The 19,381-nt window shown below is 36.2% G+C and overlaps 1 protein-coding gene across 1 annotated transcript in view; it reads right to left on the reverse strand.

Moving 5' to 3' along the window:
- The window catches only part of LOC142326944 (dynein axonemal intermediate chain 2-like), a 32,629-nt gene that overhangs the window by 5,004 nt on the left and 8,244 nt on the right, over nucleotides 1-19,381 (reverse strand). Inside the window, exons 3-5 of the mRNA XM_075369674.1 lie at nucleotides 17,974-18,182; nucleotides 11,732-11,867; nucleotides 10,310-10,456 (exon numbers count right to left, since the gene is read on the reverse strand). Coding sequence (XP_075225789.1) covers nucleotides 10,310-10,456; nucleotides 11,732-11,867; nucleotides 17,974-18,182 — 492 coding nt within the window. The remainder of the gene's footprint in view (nucleotides 1-10,309; nucleotides 10,457-11,731; nucleotides 11,868-17,973; nucleotides 18,183-19,381) is intronic.

Genomic DNA, 19,381 nt, shown 5'->3' on the forward strand with positions numbered 1-19,381 from the left:
TTGCAGTCACGAAGGTAGTTAGAGGTAGAGGGTTCGTGGCTGTAGACATTCATCAACTCACGGTGATCAATGGGTAAATCTCTCCCAACTGCGGAATGGATCGACATGAAGAATTCATCGGTAACCTGGAGGGATGCATACGGAGGGTTGGGTTCCTGGTACTTTTGACCGGGGACTTCAACTCCGAATGCACTGAACTCGGAGGGTGCCGGTCCACGCGGAGAGGCTACACCCTAGCTACAATGCTTGGGGTCGCGGGACTGCTGGTCATGAACACGCCTAGGGTGCCTACATACGACGCAAGGGGTGATGGATCGGTGTTGGATCTGACAGCGGCCTCGGATAGGGTGGCAAGAAGGATAGTGGGCTGGCAGGTAGTAGAAGATGATTTTGCCAGCGACCACAAAGCCATAATTTTTGAAATACAAGGAGGCGGAAGGGGTCTAGCGGAACCGGACCCTATCTGGAAGCCGTCGGAACAGCAGGCCGCGACGGTAGCGGATAGGACGGCACCAGAGGTGGCTCGTAGGCGTGTTCACACCCCCGAGGAATTCATGGCCATCCTACAAGGGGAATGTGTGAAACAGCGGCCACAGCCTGGGAGACGCGTAAAGAATGTTTATTGGTGGAACAGGGACATTGCAAGACTGCGTGGTGAAGCCAAAACAGCAAGGCGGAGGATGCAGCGCGCACGACGAAGGGACTCTGAGCGCCTACAGGAGGAAACGGAGGTGTTCCACGCGGCACGAGGAAGTCTTTGCAGAGCCATTAAGGCTGCCAAACAAGAGGCGTGGCAACACCTCGTGGAAGACCTGGAGCAAGATCCGTGGGGCAGGGCCTACCAGATCGTCACCAAGAAGTTTGGTAGGCGCCTGACCCCATTGACAAGGGAACAGTCTCTCACAGCGATAACGGAGCTCTTCCACGTCGAAGAGGAGGAATGGGAACCGATAGCTGGTGATCAACAAAGGCGCTTCACTGTAGAAGAACTACAGTGGGCATCCAAGAAGATGAGCCTGCGGAAGAGCCCGGGCCCAGATAACATCCCTGGGTCCATCGTGAAGGTGTTGGTGGATAGGCACCCGTGGACAGTGTTCAATGGGGCATTGTCCACGGGGAGTTTTCCCGGCTGTTGGAAGGAGGCCAGGTTGGTCCTCCTCCCGAAACCGGGAGCCGATCCTGCCTCATCCTGGAAACCAGGAAATACCGGCCGATCTGCCTCATCAATACGATGGGAAAGCTGTATGAGAGACTGAGAGAGCTGGCTGAAAGACTGCGGTCGGAGATTGAGGCGGGCGGAGGTCTTTCCCCAGACCAGTACGGCTTCGTTCGGGGAAGATCAACCGTCGACGCCGTCCGACGGGTGCTAGAGTGGGCCAGAGTCCAGTCGGTAGGCACGTGGCGACGAAGGAAGATCCCATTGATCATTCTCCTAGACATCAGGAATGCATTTAACAGCGTGCCATGGGGAGTGATCATGGGAATAGTCCGGAAGAGAGGGATCAGCGGCTACTTGCTCGCCGTAATAAATGACTACCTGCATGAGAGATCTCTGCGGGTACGCACAGAGGAAGGAGAAGATGACTTCAACATGTTTGGAGGCGTTCCGCAGGGGTCGGTGCTTGGGCCTCTTCTTTGGAACATCGCGTACGACGGCCTTCTGAGGGAAGAACTCCCGGAAGGATGCCAGTCGGTCGCGTACGCAGATGACCTCGCGCTGATGGTGTCGGGACGAACGGAGGAGGAGGTAGAAGATAAGGCAAACTTGGCGGTGGCAGTCGTCAGCAGATGGCTGGGGGAGAGAGGACTACGACTGGCACCGCACAAGACGGCGGCTGTCCCGATCACCGGCAGAAGAAGACTGAGGGGAATGTCCTTCATGATGGACGACGTACGGGTCCACACGTCCGGTTGCGCTAAGTACCTGGGCGTGTGGATTGACAAGAATGGGCTGTCTAACACCCACCTCAGAGAAATCACGAAGAGGGCCGAGCAGATACAAGACGCTCTACAAAAACTAATGGGCAACAAGGGCGGACCACGGGCGAGCAAGCGACGGCTGATCCTTTCAGTGGTTTCCTCCGTTTTGCTGTACGCGGTCCCGGCCTGGAAGGACGCACTTTCGAGAAAGAAGAACGGCTACGGCTGGGGCATGGACCAGGAGACTGATCCCGGACTTGGGACCGTGGGTCAGGCGGAGGCACGGGGAGGTAGATTACTTCCTCACGCAGTTCCTGTCTGGACACGGGGAGTTCGGGGTCTACCTACATCGGTTCAAGAGAAGACGGACACGGAGGTGCTTCTACTGCGGCCAGGATGACACGCCGGAGCACACCTTTTACGAGTGCGAAAGGTGGGCTGTGGTCCGGCGTAGGCGTGGCACAGATGGCCTCACTCCAGAAACAACTGTAGCTCACATGCTGAAAGGGAAGAGAGAATGGGAGACGGTACAGAGCATGGTGGCTGAAGACGAAGGAGGAACATGGAAGAGAGTTGGGAGAAGACTTCTAGGCGCGGGTAAGCAGGAATGTCCCTAGCGAGTATACTGTGTGTTTCTTCTATTATATATTTTATTTTTGTGTTGTATCGTATTGTGAATTCATTGTCTCCATTGTCACTGTGGTTGGTACTCTTCGGCCAACTCGAGATGACAAGCACGATCGCTTCACCGTGTGCAGGAGGGCCACGGCTAGAGGTGACATCGCCGAAGAGACAACATGAAGTGTGGGTTTCATTTATTATGTATTTTCCTTGTTTTGTATGACTGTGGTATTATTTTATTTTATCGATTGTGTTTCCGTTCCTGCTAACGGCTACGATGGCACTCACAGCGAACGTGCCCGCGTTTGCAGAAGGAGGAATAAGTTCAGACACCAACGTGATGGACTGCAACTGAAGGGAGGGTTCTTCGCTATTGTCCTGATTGTGTTTTATTTTATCTTATTTTATTGAGTTGTTTTGTGTTTTGCTGCTGGTTGAGGAATGCAATCGCAGCCAACGTGATAGTGGTGGCTGACTTCGACGAGAGCTGCCGCAGCAGCGGGAAGTTACTGTGTTTACCGAATTTTATTTTATTGTAGTGTGTATTTCATTTCTTTTGTTTATGTTTTTGTGTTTATATTGCTGGCGGGATGGCATACACGATCACTGCGACCGTGTGTAGGAAGGCCACGACCAGCGGTGACGAAGCCGAAGAATGAGACGGATGGGAAGAGTAGACTTTTATTAATTATGTATTCTGTATGGGTGTGTTACTAGGCTTAACTGCGTTTTCCTGATGGCGGCTAAGTGGTGGTGTCAGTGAGAGTGAGTGTGTTTTATTACTTGTGTTGTGTCCTGCGGATGGGTGTGAAAAAAAAAATAATAAAAAATACAGGGGGCGAATCGTAGTCGCCGTGCAGGGCCAGGGAGGTAGCCTGGATGCATAGGACGCTTTGGCTCCTTCATATGCAAGAATGAAGGTCAGTTGGGGTGCTCCGATGATGCATTTGGGACCCTCAAGTGTGAGAGGGGGGATAGGGGGACGCGGCGGTTTGCTGGCTTCGCGCAAGGCGTAGCCGGCAACCTAATGTAGGGACGGGAAGGGTAGCCTCTCAGTGGAGGGATGTAGTGGTCGTCCAGAAGTGAGGGCTACTGCATCTTGATAAAACTGAGAGGACCCCGATGGGACGCCAAAGAAAAGGCAAGACAGGGGGGCAGTCGACTGCCACACGACACTCCGACATTCCTGCGCATAGCCTAACGGCGGAGGCCGGGATGTTTTAAAAAAAAAATAAAAAAAAAAATAGGTGGCAGACATGTTGCTGTTCTACATTCAGTCTACTTAATAACGAGAGCGTAAGCTGCCGATAGTTGTTAATTATTGAATAATAGACAATTTTAATTTGTTTCTTTGATATAATTATAGTAGTTAGGTTAATGCAGTAGTTCAATTAAATCTGTAAATTAATTGAAAACGAACTGCTTCTAGCGGGAGAGAGCATAAAGTAAAGCTTTGCTTTTAGCATGGAGGGAGCTGTGTGTGTGTGTGTGTGTGTGTGTGTACAGTTACCCGGCGCACCACCATTGGTTTGCTCTGCACCAATAGCAGCTAAAATAAAAATGTGAGCACATATGACAAACAAACAAACCCATGCACCATCATTTTTATAGAGATTTTGGCGGTGTTCGGCAATAAATAAAAATTAGCAATTTTGAGTACTTTTTCTAAAATCATGTTGAAACGGAAGAAATGTAATATTGATAGAAAATTAACAGATGCGAGGTGAATGTCTACATCGCATTTACATGAGACTATGAAAGAGCATGAGGATTTATTTTATGATGCTATACAATACAGGAAAGCCACTATAAAGTTCGGATCTGCTTTTGAATACGATCCTCATTTGGATTATATTAATAGCAAAGATTTACAAATTGGTACAATGATTAAAATATACAGTCACTGTTTTGCAAAAAAGTGGAAAGATAATCACCTGGCACGAGTTGTTCTGGTGGGAAATTCCTACACTTAATGAGCTACCAATCAATCAACAGCTTAGTTTCAGGATCTCATCCATTGTCAAAACAATTTCTCAATAATTTTGGAAAATACAACACCTTATTTCAAATGACTTCTTTCAGTGCTAAACAAATTGTAGAAAGGAATTTTATGCCTATGTTTAAAATTCAAGGTGAAATTTACAATCTCATAGAAAGTTTATTGCCAGCACCTGATGTCAATTGCCAACATTTACTTTCTTTCTGATGCTGATCAAACTTCTCTAATATTATTCCAAATTTGAAGAAGGAACTAACAATAGCATTCCAGCAAACTTGCTGGAACATAATAATTTGATCAGAGAGTTTAAATGCAATATTGACGACACACCTTTGGATAATGCAGAAGATTTAAAATTAATAATTCATGCTGATCATGTACCTGTTAGTCAGCATAGGGGTCGCTATAATGCTCCAACTACTAATGAAGTTGCTGTTTTACTAGTTGATGAAGATAAAGGACCTAGAGATATAATCTTATGTTGTGAAGATTGTTAAGATAATCTTAAGGGTGAAGATTAGTTAGTATCTAACTAATCTGCTTAATAATAATGAACAAAAGAAATGTTTTCTGCATGCAGAAAATTTATTGCAATGCAGTTCGGGATAACATTGACAATTTTTTACATTATTACAAAAACTTACTTAATCAATATTGTGTTGACATGATAGTCAAAATCATCACTGAAAGATTAGCCTTTATTTGTAATATCAAAAAAAAAATTACGTGCTGATGATTACATTCAACTTCAAGATACTATACAATAAGACACCAATGTTAATGCTAACATGATCAAAATGTTATACTTTCTTCATCTTTCACTAGTTCACCCACGGTATATGTATGAGAAATCTCAAGATGCTATGCTACGACATGCATGCGTAAACATGGTGTCCAGATTTATTTATCACTTTTATGTGCAATTCTGTATGGCCAGAAATAAAAATCAAACTATTCAGTGGTAAAAAATCTATTGATAGACACGATATTATATCCAGAGTTTTCCATTTTAAAATGAAAATCTCCTAAACCTTATTAACAGAAAAGAAATATTTGGTTTGGTCAACTGCTTTGTGCTAAGTGTTGAGTGGCAAAGACGAGGCTTAACTCATTGTCACATTGGTATGGTTAGAAACTAAAATATCACCTGACTAAATTGATCTTATCATCTGCTGAACTCCACGATAAAAATGTTGACCGATTATTATACGACATTGTTTGTCAACATAAGTGTCACGGACCATGTGGTGATATAAATAGGTCATCAACGTGTATGATAAATGGAAAATGTTCAAAAACCTATCCTCAAAATGTTGAATTTTGCAACTCTGTGCAAGCAGTTCGATGTATCTGCCAATATATTACCAAAGGTTCAGATCAAGCAACTTTTTCAGTTGAAAATGAAAGAGATAAATTGAATCAATTCATTATTGATATATGTACATCTGAGGCTGATTGGTGATTTTTTGACTTTCCAATACATCACATTATCCCACTATTGTTCACTTAGCAAACTATCAATGTATTTATTTTACTGAAAAAATCTCCAGAGTCCTTGAAAGTCCTCAGAAGACCATTCTTGCATTTTTGTGCTTTGTCAATCTGACTTATTTTCAGAAGAAAGCGTGGTACTGACATTGAAGGATTTCCTGGAATCAAAAAGGATGCTGCTCTGGGTAGAGTATATACTGTTCATCTTAAACCATAGTGAATACTTTCATCTGCATATGTTATTGCATAATGTTAAAGGACCTGTATCTTTTGATTAATTGAAAACTGTTGATGGTGTGCTACACCAAACATATAAAGCTGCTTGTGCTGCACTTGACGTATTGGAAAATACAAATTACTGGAAAGACACGCTTGCTGATCCTTCAATCTGTCAATCTTTGCTTAAATTGAGAGAAATACTTGCAATTGTATTAGTTTTTTGTAATCCTGCCCAGTCGACCATATTGTGGGAAATGTTCCAAAAAGATTTTTGTAAAGATATTTTATATTAAATCTGACATCAAACCAATAATACTGAGATTACAATTTCAGATAAAATATTGAATAGAGGTCTCGCTGAGCTTCATTGTTGTTATACTTATGTGATTTCAGTTTAGAAACACAAACACATGATAATCTAGAAGCTATTAATGCTTATGATACAATGTTAAGACTTTCTTTCGACGTTGATGAACAGGAAGAATTTGTAAGTATTAATCCTCCTAAATTAGTACCAGAACAAACTCAGGTGTTTGATGGTATAAATGACAGTATTGCTAGCAACAACCCAAAGATCATTTTCTGTAGTTAATCCTAGAAGCACTGGGAAAACTTTCTTAATCAATCTGTTTCAAGTTTGCCAACTAAAAACGTTGCAATCAGTGTAGCATCATGAGGAATAGTTACTAGACTTATAAATGATGGGAGCATGTTCCACTTTTAAGTTACCATTAAATGTTGCATAAGGGCAAAAATGTGTTGGTTCTGTTTGTAACAATGGTCCACTTGCACAAATTTTGTAATATTCTAAACTTATAGTGTGGGATGAATGCACAATGGGTCATTGAGTTCATATTGAAGCCATTGATCGAACCCTTTGAGATATTAGATCATGTGGTAAATTAATGGGTGGTACCTTTCATGTTTGCTGAGACTTTCAGCAAACATTGCCTGTCATCGCGAGAGGAAGTAGGGCTGATGTTGATCAGGCATGCCTTAAATCATCACCCTTATGGAAATTTGTCCTCACTATTAACTTAAGAACTAATATGAGAGTTCATCTTGAGGGTGGCAATGCAAACTTTCCCTTAAAACTACTAAACATTGGAAATGGGACTCTTCCTCACAATGATAGTTACACTTCTGTTGATGAGAACATTGGTACCTTTGTACATACAATGGATGATCTCATTTCCAATATTTATTCAGAAATTAGTAAGCTGTTACAAAAACCATACGAGTGTATGAGTGCCTTTGCGAAAATATTTCTGCATTTAAAATTAATAGTATGATTTTAGAAAAAGTTGAAGGGCAAAGCAAGGAATGTCGATCTGTAGATTCTGTAATCAATACTAAAGATGCAGTCCACTATCTTCCAGAATATTTGAATTCTCCGAATCCTGCAAGTTTTCCAGCTTCGGACTTTCCAGAACATGTAATTTGGAATGTCAATAGATTCTGCTACCAGAAAATCAAAACGCTGTAAAATATAATATAATATAATATACCCTGCAGTTCTATCAATTTAATAGTGTTAGAAAATGGGTTGGCTACATTATAATCAAATACACTTTCTTCTTACGATGTTAAGTGCATGCTAAAAAAATCCATTTTGAAATTCTGAGTTTAATGGGTTAAAATGGAGTAACAATGAAATTGTTTTTTTTTTTGTTTATTTCTCAGTAACAGGACATAGATATCAACTTAATTATTTTGTGTGTAATCTTAATATGAATATCTAAAAATTGATTTGTACATTTTTGAAATTCAAAAATTAAAAGAGTTAAAATGGATTTTTTTTTTAAACTTTATTTTTTTAATTTCTTGGTAACAAATGAAGTCAGTTGTCTTTTGATGAGTGTAATCCTTCTTGTCAGTAAACCAATTTCTAGGTTTTTGAAATTTGAAAGGGGATGAATAAAGGTAAAGAAACAATTTGAAAGGGGATGAAGAAAGAAAAAAATTTAACAATGACTGTAAAGTTTCCCAGTCTCGACTACAATAAACTAGGTATTCAGTAGATTTGGGCTGACAAATATTCTTCAGATAAATATTTAAAATCCATTTAATTCTTTTTTTAATTCTGATTTTTTAAGTAGTTTGAAGGTATATGGTGCTGTTGCTCAACCAACACAGCCACTGCCACTGTAACTGTATGTGTGTCCTGCTACACCTATCTCTGGTTACTTGACTAAAGAACATAAAATAAAAGAATTGACCGCTATGAGGAAACACAAGTAACCATATAGCGCAGGTGTGATGGGGAGCTAATTTTTAATAAATTGGTTAGAAAATTTTATATGTCATTAGGTAATTGTTAAAAATAGAAGCACAATGTAATTTCTCACATTTAAGTAATATCATTTAACGTGAAAATGGTTCTATCTTTTTTTAGTTTGAAATGAGTGAATGTTATTTTTTTTAATAAATTATTCGTTTTTTAGCAAAGGTTGCACTTTTGATGTAAATACATGTGAAAAGATTAATTTTTAATTTTACTGAAATTTGTTGTACATGAATCTTATTTACTGGCTTCAAATAAATATATATTAGCTTACTAAAATCCAGATTGCATCAAAATATCGTTGATGATCTTTAAAGATCAATTACCAAATAATAGTTATACCTTTATTACCTTTTCAAAGTGAAATAAAATACGAGGTCTATTCAAAAAGTAACCAAACTTATTTTTAATCTTTATTATTAATTTGACAGATTATTGGTCCTTGTCCCCTTCATAATACTCCCCTCCCCTATTCACACACTTTTCCCTGCAGAGATTCCACTTCGCAAAGCAGTCCCCGGGATAGCTTCATTTGAAATAGCCTTTAAGGTTCGTGACAAATTTGCTTTAATGTCATCAAGAGTCTCAAGACAAGTCCTTTCTCACTGATTTTAATTTTGAAAATAAAAAAAAATTGAAACGGAAAAATTGTACGGAGGCTGAGGGAGGACAGTCATCTGATTTTTTCACATATTGGCAAAGTAGATCGAGAATGACGTGCTTTCTTGGAGCATGGAGATCCTTTGCTAATCCATTATGATTACGGAACTTTTGTCTCAGTGTCGTCACTGTAAACCCAGCTTTTGTCTCCCGTTATGATCCTTTGCATGTTTCATTATCATTGGATTGTTCAGGAAGTTTTTGACAAACGTCCAATCTGTTTGGTCTATTTTTTTCTACTGTTCGGTTATCAAATGAGGAACAAACTTTGCTGCAACTCGATCCATGTTCAATTTTTCAGTCAAAATGTCATGGCATGATACAATTGAGATGCTACCTCTTCTGCAAGTTTTCTGATAGTCAATTGACAATTTGCGTGCACCGGATCATTGATTTTCTGAATGTGTGTGTCATCAGTTGAAGTCAAAGGCCTTCTTGATTGATAACAACTTCTAAATTGTGAAAACCATTCGTAACATTGCATGCGACTCAAAGCATCATCCTCGTAAGCTTCTTTCAAAAGCTGAAATGTTTCTGTGAAAGTTTTCCCCAGTTTCATGCCAAATTTGACATTATATCGTTATTAGCAATTTTTGTAATGTACGATTTTCAGAAGCACATTACAAACACTTAAAACACATTGCACTCAAATAACAACAACATGAAAACTAAACAAGATATCAGCAATCAAAGAATATGTGGTTACAGAGGAGGAACACAATGCTGCCAACTGCACATCACTAAATATCTTCATTGGCGTTTAATTAAAAATGTTTGGTTATTTTCTGGACAGACCTCATATGGTTCTTAAAATTAATTAGTTAAACCTTTATTGCCTTAAAAAAACCAATGTTTAAAACAACTGAATGAAGACCAGCAAAGCCTACTATCCTTTGTAATTTCTAATTGACTTTTGAAGAATTTAATTTTATCTTTATTTCATACACCTTAGAAATTATCAATAAACTAATCTTTATTCTGAAACATTAACCCTAATTTATTTAATGTGTGGCATTTGTGCTTGGGTTTGGGATCTAATCTTTTCTGAATTGAGTATTCATAAGTCATGGCCAAGCTACATATAACGTATTATGTGAATGAAGTTTATTACTGACAGCAGTCAACAAAGCTTTATCATTCTTAGCTGATGTGGCTAGATTTTCAGAGAATTCAACAAGGTATGATGTTCCTTTATTGTTTCCAACTGCTACTAACTGCCCATTTTCATGACAGCGGATACTTCTTAGTGGCTCATCACAGACCTAAAAATCATAAAATTGAATTATCTGAGACTTTTATTGCTGAAATAGGTAATATTATTTAAATAAGCTATGTTTAAAAGAAAAATAAATTACTTCCATAAAATGGTATTGTATAAACTCATTTTTGTTTATGGATAGTTATTTTTTATGTTTATAATAGGTGTATTAATAATGCGGTAAAATATCATAATTCAACAGTATACGTTTAAATACATCTCTTAAAAATAATCAAAACATTTAAAATGATACTTTTCATTACCCAAAAATGAATAGATACATCTAACTGTCTTGAAGCTCATTTTCTGTAGGGGTATCATCATATGCTAAAAAATAACATGATTACTTTTACATGATACTTTTACTATAACATGATACTTTTACTATCTGCTGCTACTTTATATATTAAATAATGTTTTCTTCAAATACTAGAAAAAGGTAAATACTAAATTCAACAAGAAACACAAACTCATGATTACTGAAGTAAACAAAATTTAAACATTTGGTTATGTTTTGTCCATAACAGTTGAAAAATTAATAAAATTGTAAACTTTTTTAACTACACACCAAACCAAATTCAGTATCCAGTTTTTTAAAAATCTATTTCAAAAGCTTTTCATTCATAACTGTTTAGTTGTTTAGAATGTGGTAAAAAAATTTTGAATTTGAATTTAAAGTATTTATTTATACATTAAGTGTTTTATAATGTCTGAGTGCATTAAATACTTAAATACACAAACTACAATAGCAGTTAAGTAAATACCCAGCTCAACTCAACACACTTTTATATCACATTCTTAATTAGTATCTACCGAATGCAAAAAACTGCCAGTAATAACATCTCCTGATGCAAGAGTGACAGCAAGCACTGGCTGCTGAAATTTGTTGCAAAAATAATTGTAGATATTTTGAGTAAGTCATTAAAAAGTTATATATGTATAAAATCTGATTCAGATATGATTAAAAAGTTTATAGTTTTAAATAATAAAACTACAATTTTCTTGCTTATCAGGCCCAAAATGTTGAATAAAAAGAAAGACACAGAAGAGGACTTAATTGTACTATAACTGTAATCTCAATTGAGCAAGAAACTGTATTTTCACACGTATTGATACTTAAAAAATGTGTATATTTATTGTGGAATCATTAAAAAATTGTATTATTTAACATTTATTGAAATAAAGACACGTATATGATATTACAGATTTATTAAGCAATAACTTGAAATAAATTTTATTACCTATTTTTCTTGTAGATGATACTAAACTATTTGTTTACCTTCACAGCTAAGGAAGACTCTCTTTGATTCTGAAGAATATCCCAAGCATCTAATGTTCCATCATCACGTGTAACATAGAAAACTGAATATCTTGTGGGGCTCCAGCTTCCAGCTGTTAGTAATGACTTATGATAACTGCAAAAAAATTGGTATTATCATAATAGAAAAAAAATAAGAAAATAATTAAGAAAGAATAAAGACAGTGGGTGGATATATCTAGTCAATTTTATTCGATCCACACCTAGATTAGAAGTAGTTAGCACAATATTTAGTATGAACAACACCAAGGATGCAGTAAATGCAAAATTCCCCAAATCTTTAATGTGGTTCCAGTTTATGGGGGGAAGGGGGTTAGAAAGCTTTACGTAAACCCTTAATCCCCTATGGTGATGAGGGGGGTTGATGCTCTACTCTTAGAGGAATCACAAACAAGACCTAATAATTGCATTCAAATGAGAGCTTCCTAAATTCCTCAAGAGATTGGGACATTTTTGCCGATGATGAGAGAAGCACATTATTATATTATTATTATGCTCTCTGGATCACATCCAGAGTTGTAACTCGGGAATTTATTCCCACCCAAGGCTGACTTGCCTTTGAAAGTCAAATATGGAAGGTCTTTTAAGAAAAAATCCACCGTCTGGTAAATACCAGAGAAGGCTGCACTCGGATCCGGTGGGTAGCTGCTTAAAAGATAACAATGAATCGGAGCGTTTGGAAACACCCAAAAACAACACAACTTCAAAATTGAGGATAAGACACAAGCAAATAAACTACATTGCCACTCACAACATTAATTCTCTAACTCAACCCGGCAAACTAAAAACTCTAACAGACATAATGGACAAACAAAATATCCAAATCGCAGGACTTCAAGAAATGAGAAACACCGATCGAGAGCCGTTTGAATCTCAGGGTTACAGAATTTACAAAGGAATCCCCGGGAAACATGTGATGAAGAATTGCCCACAGTTCGGAACAGGATTTGCAATCAATCTTAAAATAATTGACTCAGTGGTAGAATTTAAGTCTTACTCCCCAGGATTTCAACCTTAACCCTAAAATCAGCCAATAAATTCTACACCATAATAAATGTCCATGCTCCCACCAATGACAAAAACAATCTTAAAAAAGATAGAGAAGAGATGGACAAATTCTGGGAACTTCTTGACCAAACTGCAAACAACATAAATAAGACCCACACGAAGATTTTAATAGGGGACTTTAATGCCCAACTTGGTAAAGAACGAAGATATCGTGATATTATCGGAAAATGGCCTGCCCAAAAGAAAACTAACAAGAACGGCCAAAGACTTGTCGAATTTTGCAGAAACCATAATATGATCTCAAAATCCACCTATTTTATGAGAAAACCAAACAAATTGAAGACTTGGAAACATCCAGATTGGAAAAAAGGAGAATGGCAACTGGATCATGTTTGCATGGACCGGAATTATCACAAGGAGATTTATAATGTAAAAGTCTTGAGAGGAACAGATACTGGATCGGACCATTACTTAATTAAAGTTAAAATAAAATTCACCCCGCATAAAAAGAAAAAATCCCAACCTAAAAACAAAAGAGCTTATGATCCACATAAATTAATAAACAATGCCATCTTTGAAGAAACAACAAAAAAAATCAAATTAACTAATAATTTAAAAGAACTGACATCCCAACTGAAAGAAATAGCTGAAGAACTAGCCCCTATAAACCCAAGAAAAAAACACCAATGGTGGAATGAAGAATGTGACAAAGCAGTCAAAGACCAACACCGGGCTTGGATCAACCACCAAACCCAGAAAACTGAAGAATCTAACCATGAATTCACCAAACAAAGGAAAATAACTCAGAAAATTATAAGAGGAACCAAACGACAAGCCCAAAAAAACTTGATTCAGCAAATAGAAGAAAGTTCCAAGAAAACTAATTTCCGAGACTATTATAAAATTTTTGGTCAGGCTCTTCAAAGATATGAACCACCCACCCTTATGCTGAGAGGAAAAAAAGGAAATATGGGCCACACCAATAAAGAAAATGCTGAAATTTTGGCAGAAACCTTCAATAGACTCCTCAACTGTGACGACCCCCCAGAGCTTTTTGAGATTGACACTGAAACTCCAGTTAAAACTTCACCGGTAAATATCAACCCGCCAACAATTCGAGAAGTTCTCGCAGCCTTAAATGAAATAAAAAACTACAAAGCAAGCGGAGAAGACCAGCTTTTCGCAGAACTCTGGAAACACTCATCAGTTTATTCAGTCAAAACTTCCCTACATCTATGCCTCGTGAAAATATGGAACGAAGAAAAACTTCCAGAACACTGGACCACAGCCCTCATCCATCATTACATAAAAAAGGGGATAAAACTAATCCGGAAAACTACAGAGGCATATCTCTCCTGGATTGCACATACAAAATCCTGTCGAGAATCATATACAACCGATGCAAAGACCAACTTGAACTGGAACTTGGGGAATACCAAGCGGGATTTAGGCCATGGAGAGGTTGCCCGGAGCAAATAATATCCCTAAAACTTATGATGGACTTATATAAAAGACGGAAAAAACAACTAATAATCACCTTCGTCGACTTTAAAAGGGCCTATGATTGTATACACCGACCATCCATGCTGAATATTCTGAGAAACCTGGGCCTTCACCCTAAACTCGTAAACATGATAAAATTAACTTTAACCGATACCCAGTCCAGAGTGAAATTCAGAGGTGAACTCTCTCAACCCTTCTACATAAAAACTGGATTGAGGCAAGGAGACGGCCTCTCACCACTCCTGTTTAACTGCGCCCTCGAATTTGTCATGAGAAAATGGTATGAAATAAATCCCAAAAATATAAAAATGGGTACTAAGAAAAACTCCATCACACTAAATTGCCTAGGATTTGCAGATGACCTCGCTCTTTTAGCAAATAATATTCAAGAAGCCAAAACACAAATCATGAACCTTCAAAACCTAGCACAAAAGATAGGGCTTCATATCTCTTTCGAAAAAACTGAACTAATGGCCATAGATCCTCTGGTAATAGAGCACATTACGGTAAACAATCAGAAAATTAAAATAGTAAAACAATTTAAATATCTAGGGGAAATAATAACTTATAATTTAAATGAAAAAGTGACATGGCAAAACAGGACAAATAAAATGATTAAATCCCAACAATTAACTTGGTCAACATATAACAAAAAATGCCTTTCTGCTAAAACAAAACTTAAACATTATAAAACTGTAGTACAGCCAGAAGTCACCTACGGAAGCGAGACCCTTTTCAAAATCACTCAGAAAAACCGAATTGAAAAAATTCTGAAAATAGAGAGGAGAATTGTCAGAACGTGTATCAATAAAAAACACCAAAAAGAAGGCCAATGGTGGATTGTGCCAAATGAGGTGGTGTATCGAGAAATAGAGCCTGTTACTGATACTATGCGGAAAAAAAGAATCTCTTTCTTCGGTCATCTCATAAGGACACCGCAAACAAGACTGTCAAGAAATATCATTGAAAAGCTCTGGTTCCAAAAGCTAGAAGTAGGATGGATCAAAGAAATTAGAGAAGATATGAAAGAATTGGGAATTTCCCTGACTGACCTACAGAATAAAACTGGAAAAATTACAAAGCTAAAAGATAAGAGCATTAGATTTAAACAAAAGACAGACAAACTACAAAATACAACGAAGAGGGTGTTTACGGATGAAGAAAAGAAAGCAAGATCTGAACAGATGAAGAAATACTGGGCAGCTCGAAAGAGTAAAATAACACGCTTTTCTCAGAAAAGATCCAACTAAAATTGACTTAAGTGGTCCCATGTTGGCCGTAAAAGCATAATAATAATATTATGCTAAATTCTCAAATATACAGTGCACTTCCTCACTAGGCAGCTGAAAACTTACTCACTCTTCCTTACAGAAGCCTTCACTGATCAGCCGTATGTGATTGAATTAAAACACTCAGTCAAACCATTTCTGGAAGGGGTAGGGAAAATACATATTTAGTTTATGAATTAATTTTAATGGAAAACTATGTGGTATGCTGATCCCTGGGTAATTATTATTGAGTAGAATAACTGTGTTGCAAACATGTTAATTTATCTTAATAAAGTTAAAAGGAATATTTGAAAATAATATTAAACACAAAAATCTTCCATTATTGCTGAACTAAATTAAAAAAATGTTAGAATTAAATATCTGAAAATGTATGATAAACAGAATAATGCACAAAGAAGTGATTTGCATATGAGAGAGTAATGAACTAACGATGATAAAAAATACTACTTATCAAAAAAGTATTAAGTGCAAAAAAATGTAATGGTTTTTTTTTGGACTTATACTAGAAAAAATAAGTTGAAATAATTGTTTATCAATCATATTAATTAATTACACTGTAGTTAACAGCAGCTCAGGATTTTGCACTCACAATAAAATGTTTGATTGAAGTTCTGTATATATTGAATAAAATGAAGGTCAAGAGATGAGATTGAATGGTGTAAACATTGAAGAACAAAGGAGCCAGCATATAAGTTCAGGTTTAAAAAAACAGTGTTTTTAAATAATTGTATACTTTTATGAAGATTTATATAAATATGAAAATCGAATCATGATTTGTCATGATAATGCATTACTATAACACACTAACTATGGTAGATTCAGTAGAAGACCTACCCTCTTTTAGATTCAAGGATGGCTACCTCTCAGGATCTAGCCATGTCCATAGTTTTTACTCTACGTTGCGCTACACTCTACTCTACATCTCGATCTAACTTGAATAACTTTTTAACATATTAGAATAGATTTTACATTCATTCAAGTAATAGTAAACCACCAAAACACAGTTAAACTTACCATATTTATTTCTAATAATCAATTTTTGTGGTATCCTGTTGTATCAGTTTTAAAAAATTTTGAAATTGAACTTATATGCAAATTCTGCTGTCCAGTACTGGAATAATGTCAAATGATTGATGATTCTTTGATAGGTTGTTTAATAGTTACTGTATAGATAATTTAATTTAGTTCTGTAATAGCTTGGGAATTTCAGACCTTATGAAATAAAAAAAATCAATGAAATTACTTTCATTTGAAAAAAAAGAAGCAATTAAGGGTTAAGGTTATGTTTGGAACTTATAGGGGAATTTTTCTTGTACTGTCATTCCAATAAATTCTTGCCATCATTAGTATATAAAATAAGGTTCTACAATCGTGGAATGCATTTAGTTCACTTCACTTAGAAATTACATCACAAATAACAACTTAAATTTTAAGTGAAATAGATGTGGTGCTGTATAAAAGGGAAAAATACAAAAATGCACAGAACTCATCTGATGCTTAATAGTTATACTGCTGAATTTATGTTAAAAACCAGAATTGTGAATTCAATAAACTGAGCAACATTGAAATAAATGCTGTTAAATTAAGGAACATGTAAATTGAACAAATATTTATCCATACTTATTGGTTTCATGGTAAACTCTCAAATAATTCCATTTTCAGATGAAATAATAGTGACTTCAATAATTTAGTTTCTTGGAAAATTAACTGAATATAATAACACTAAAAAACTGTAACTTAAAGAGATAAATGAAAATAAATAAAATAAAATCTTTCTAAAAGTTCCAGTTATAACTAACTGACCTGGCAATGCTTCGCTGTAGCTAGATTTGAATACATAAATATGTAGATTAAATTAACACAATTGAAAGTTTGATATAACATTAAGAAACTGAACATTACAGGACTTCACAAATTTAACCTTTCACCTTTACCTTTTTTTCTTTCCCAATTTCCCCTTTTCAATTTTTCTCTTTTCCGCTTTCCATATCCCCTTTGCCCTTCTCCACTACCTGTTTTCTCATTTTCCTGTGTGAAAATTGGTCCAGTAGTTTTTCGCCTACAGTGGACACACTTACCAACATTGGCTTTTGTATATATAAAAGAAGAAAGTCTACATGTATATTTGTTTTTTTTTTTTCATAAATATCTTGACCCCCAGTACCACCTAGCTGGTCCATTTTTTGCAAAAAATATTTCTTTTCATGTAACTAACATATATTCTGAATATGAGCCAAATTGGACCATAAATACAATTTTCCAAAATATCTCGACCTTAGCACCACCTAGAGGATCCATTTTTTATAAAAATTTTTCTTTTACTAACTAATAAATAATGTGTTCCTCTTAACTGAATGGCTATGTCTTTCTTAATCATTTTTACCTTGATAAATAACTTATTACCTTGTCCATATAATGGCAGATTCTTTACAGTCTTCAGACCATATTCTTGCTGTCCAATCACCAACTGTTAGAAAATTCTTTACAAATGCTGGATTTCTTTCGAGTGCAATGACAGGGCCATGATGGCATTTGTACTGAGCACCAAGTTTTTCTTGCGGTGTCTTTCCTTTTCTATTTCCAGAAATAGCAATACCATTCTCTGTACCTACCTGTCAATTATGCACTCACCTTATTATCTTCAAATGTAAAACCTATAACTCAGAGCAAATAGTTTTCCTAGAAGCAGCTAGCATATTAAAAAAATTAATGTGCTTGTTGCATTAATATTTTTTTTTTTTTGTTAAAATAAATAACAGTAATAATTATCACTTTTTTTGAGTTAATGAAAATAAACAGAATGAATATTCCAGAAAAACTATTAAATACATCTGTACCAGTTAAATTAATCTGAATAATAACAAGTGAATCAATATTAACTATTTTATCTCTATGGTATTAAAATACATTAAATTTCTTAATTTAGTGAATACATAAGCAGATTTTCTATGTTTTTATCTGTTGTTTAGCAGTAAAAGTTGCGAAAAACTATTGATTCTCAATAACCGAACAAAATTTATTTTAATTAGTAAACTTTACAAAAATAGAAAAAATTCTCTCACAATAATAGACCTAATAATTACTATCTATGATAATCTTACATTAATTATTAACTATGTTAAAAATTATAAGAGATGTTCAAAGTGCCCACTATTAGAAAGGTCTCCAGTCTTTTTCTGAGAGATTATCTTAACTGTTCAAAAGTTCTGTGAGTAATCATAATTTCTTGAAATCCATTTTGGATTCTCAATGTTGAGTATTGGAGTTAAATAAACAATATGTTTCAAATGGCCCCACAGGTAGAAGTCGAGAGGGTTTAAGTCAGATGATCGGGGAGGACAGGCCACTGGCCCTCTGCAGTCTATCCCTTTTTCATGGAAAGTTTCTTACAGGAAATCTGATACCAACTGACTGAAGTGTGCTGGAGTTCCATTGTGGTAAAACCATATATTTCCTCTTAATTGTAGGGGTAGATCTTCCAAAAAATATGTAAGATTCTCGGTCAAATGAGCAAGATAATTCTCTTCATTTAAATGATTTAATAATATGACAGGACCCAAAAGATAATCATTAAAAATATCTGCCCATATGTTCGGGGAAAATCTTTATTGATGGCTACTTCGGAAGGTACCACGAGCGTTCTCGTCACTCCAGATACGCTTGTGATAATAGCATTTGTTAACATGATCAACAGTAATAGTAGCTGTGTAAAATTATTCAAAAGTGAAAAATTAATATCAATTGTTTTATTATTATGTAATATTAAATTTTTTGTGAGAAAATTATTACTTAATTTGATACTGATTTACAA

This window comes from Lycorma delicatula, chromosome 6 (genome assembly GCF_047948215.1).
Source record: "Lycorma delicatula isolate Av1 chromosome 6, ASM4794821v1, whole genome shotgun sequence".
Lineage (NCBI taxonomy): Eukaryota > Metazoa > Arthropoda > Insecta > Hemiptera > Fulgoridae > Lycorma > Lycorma delicatula.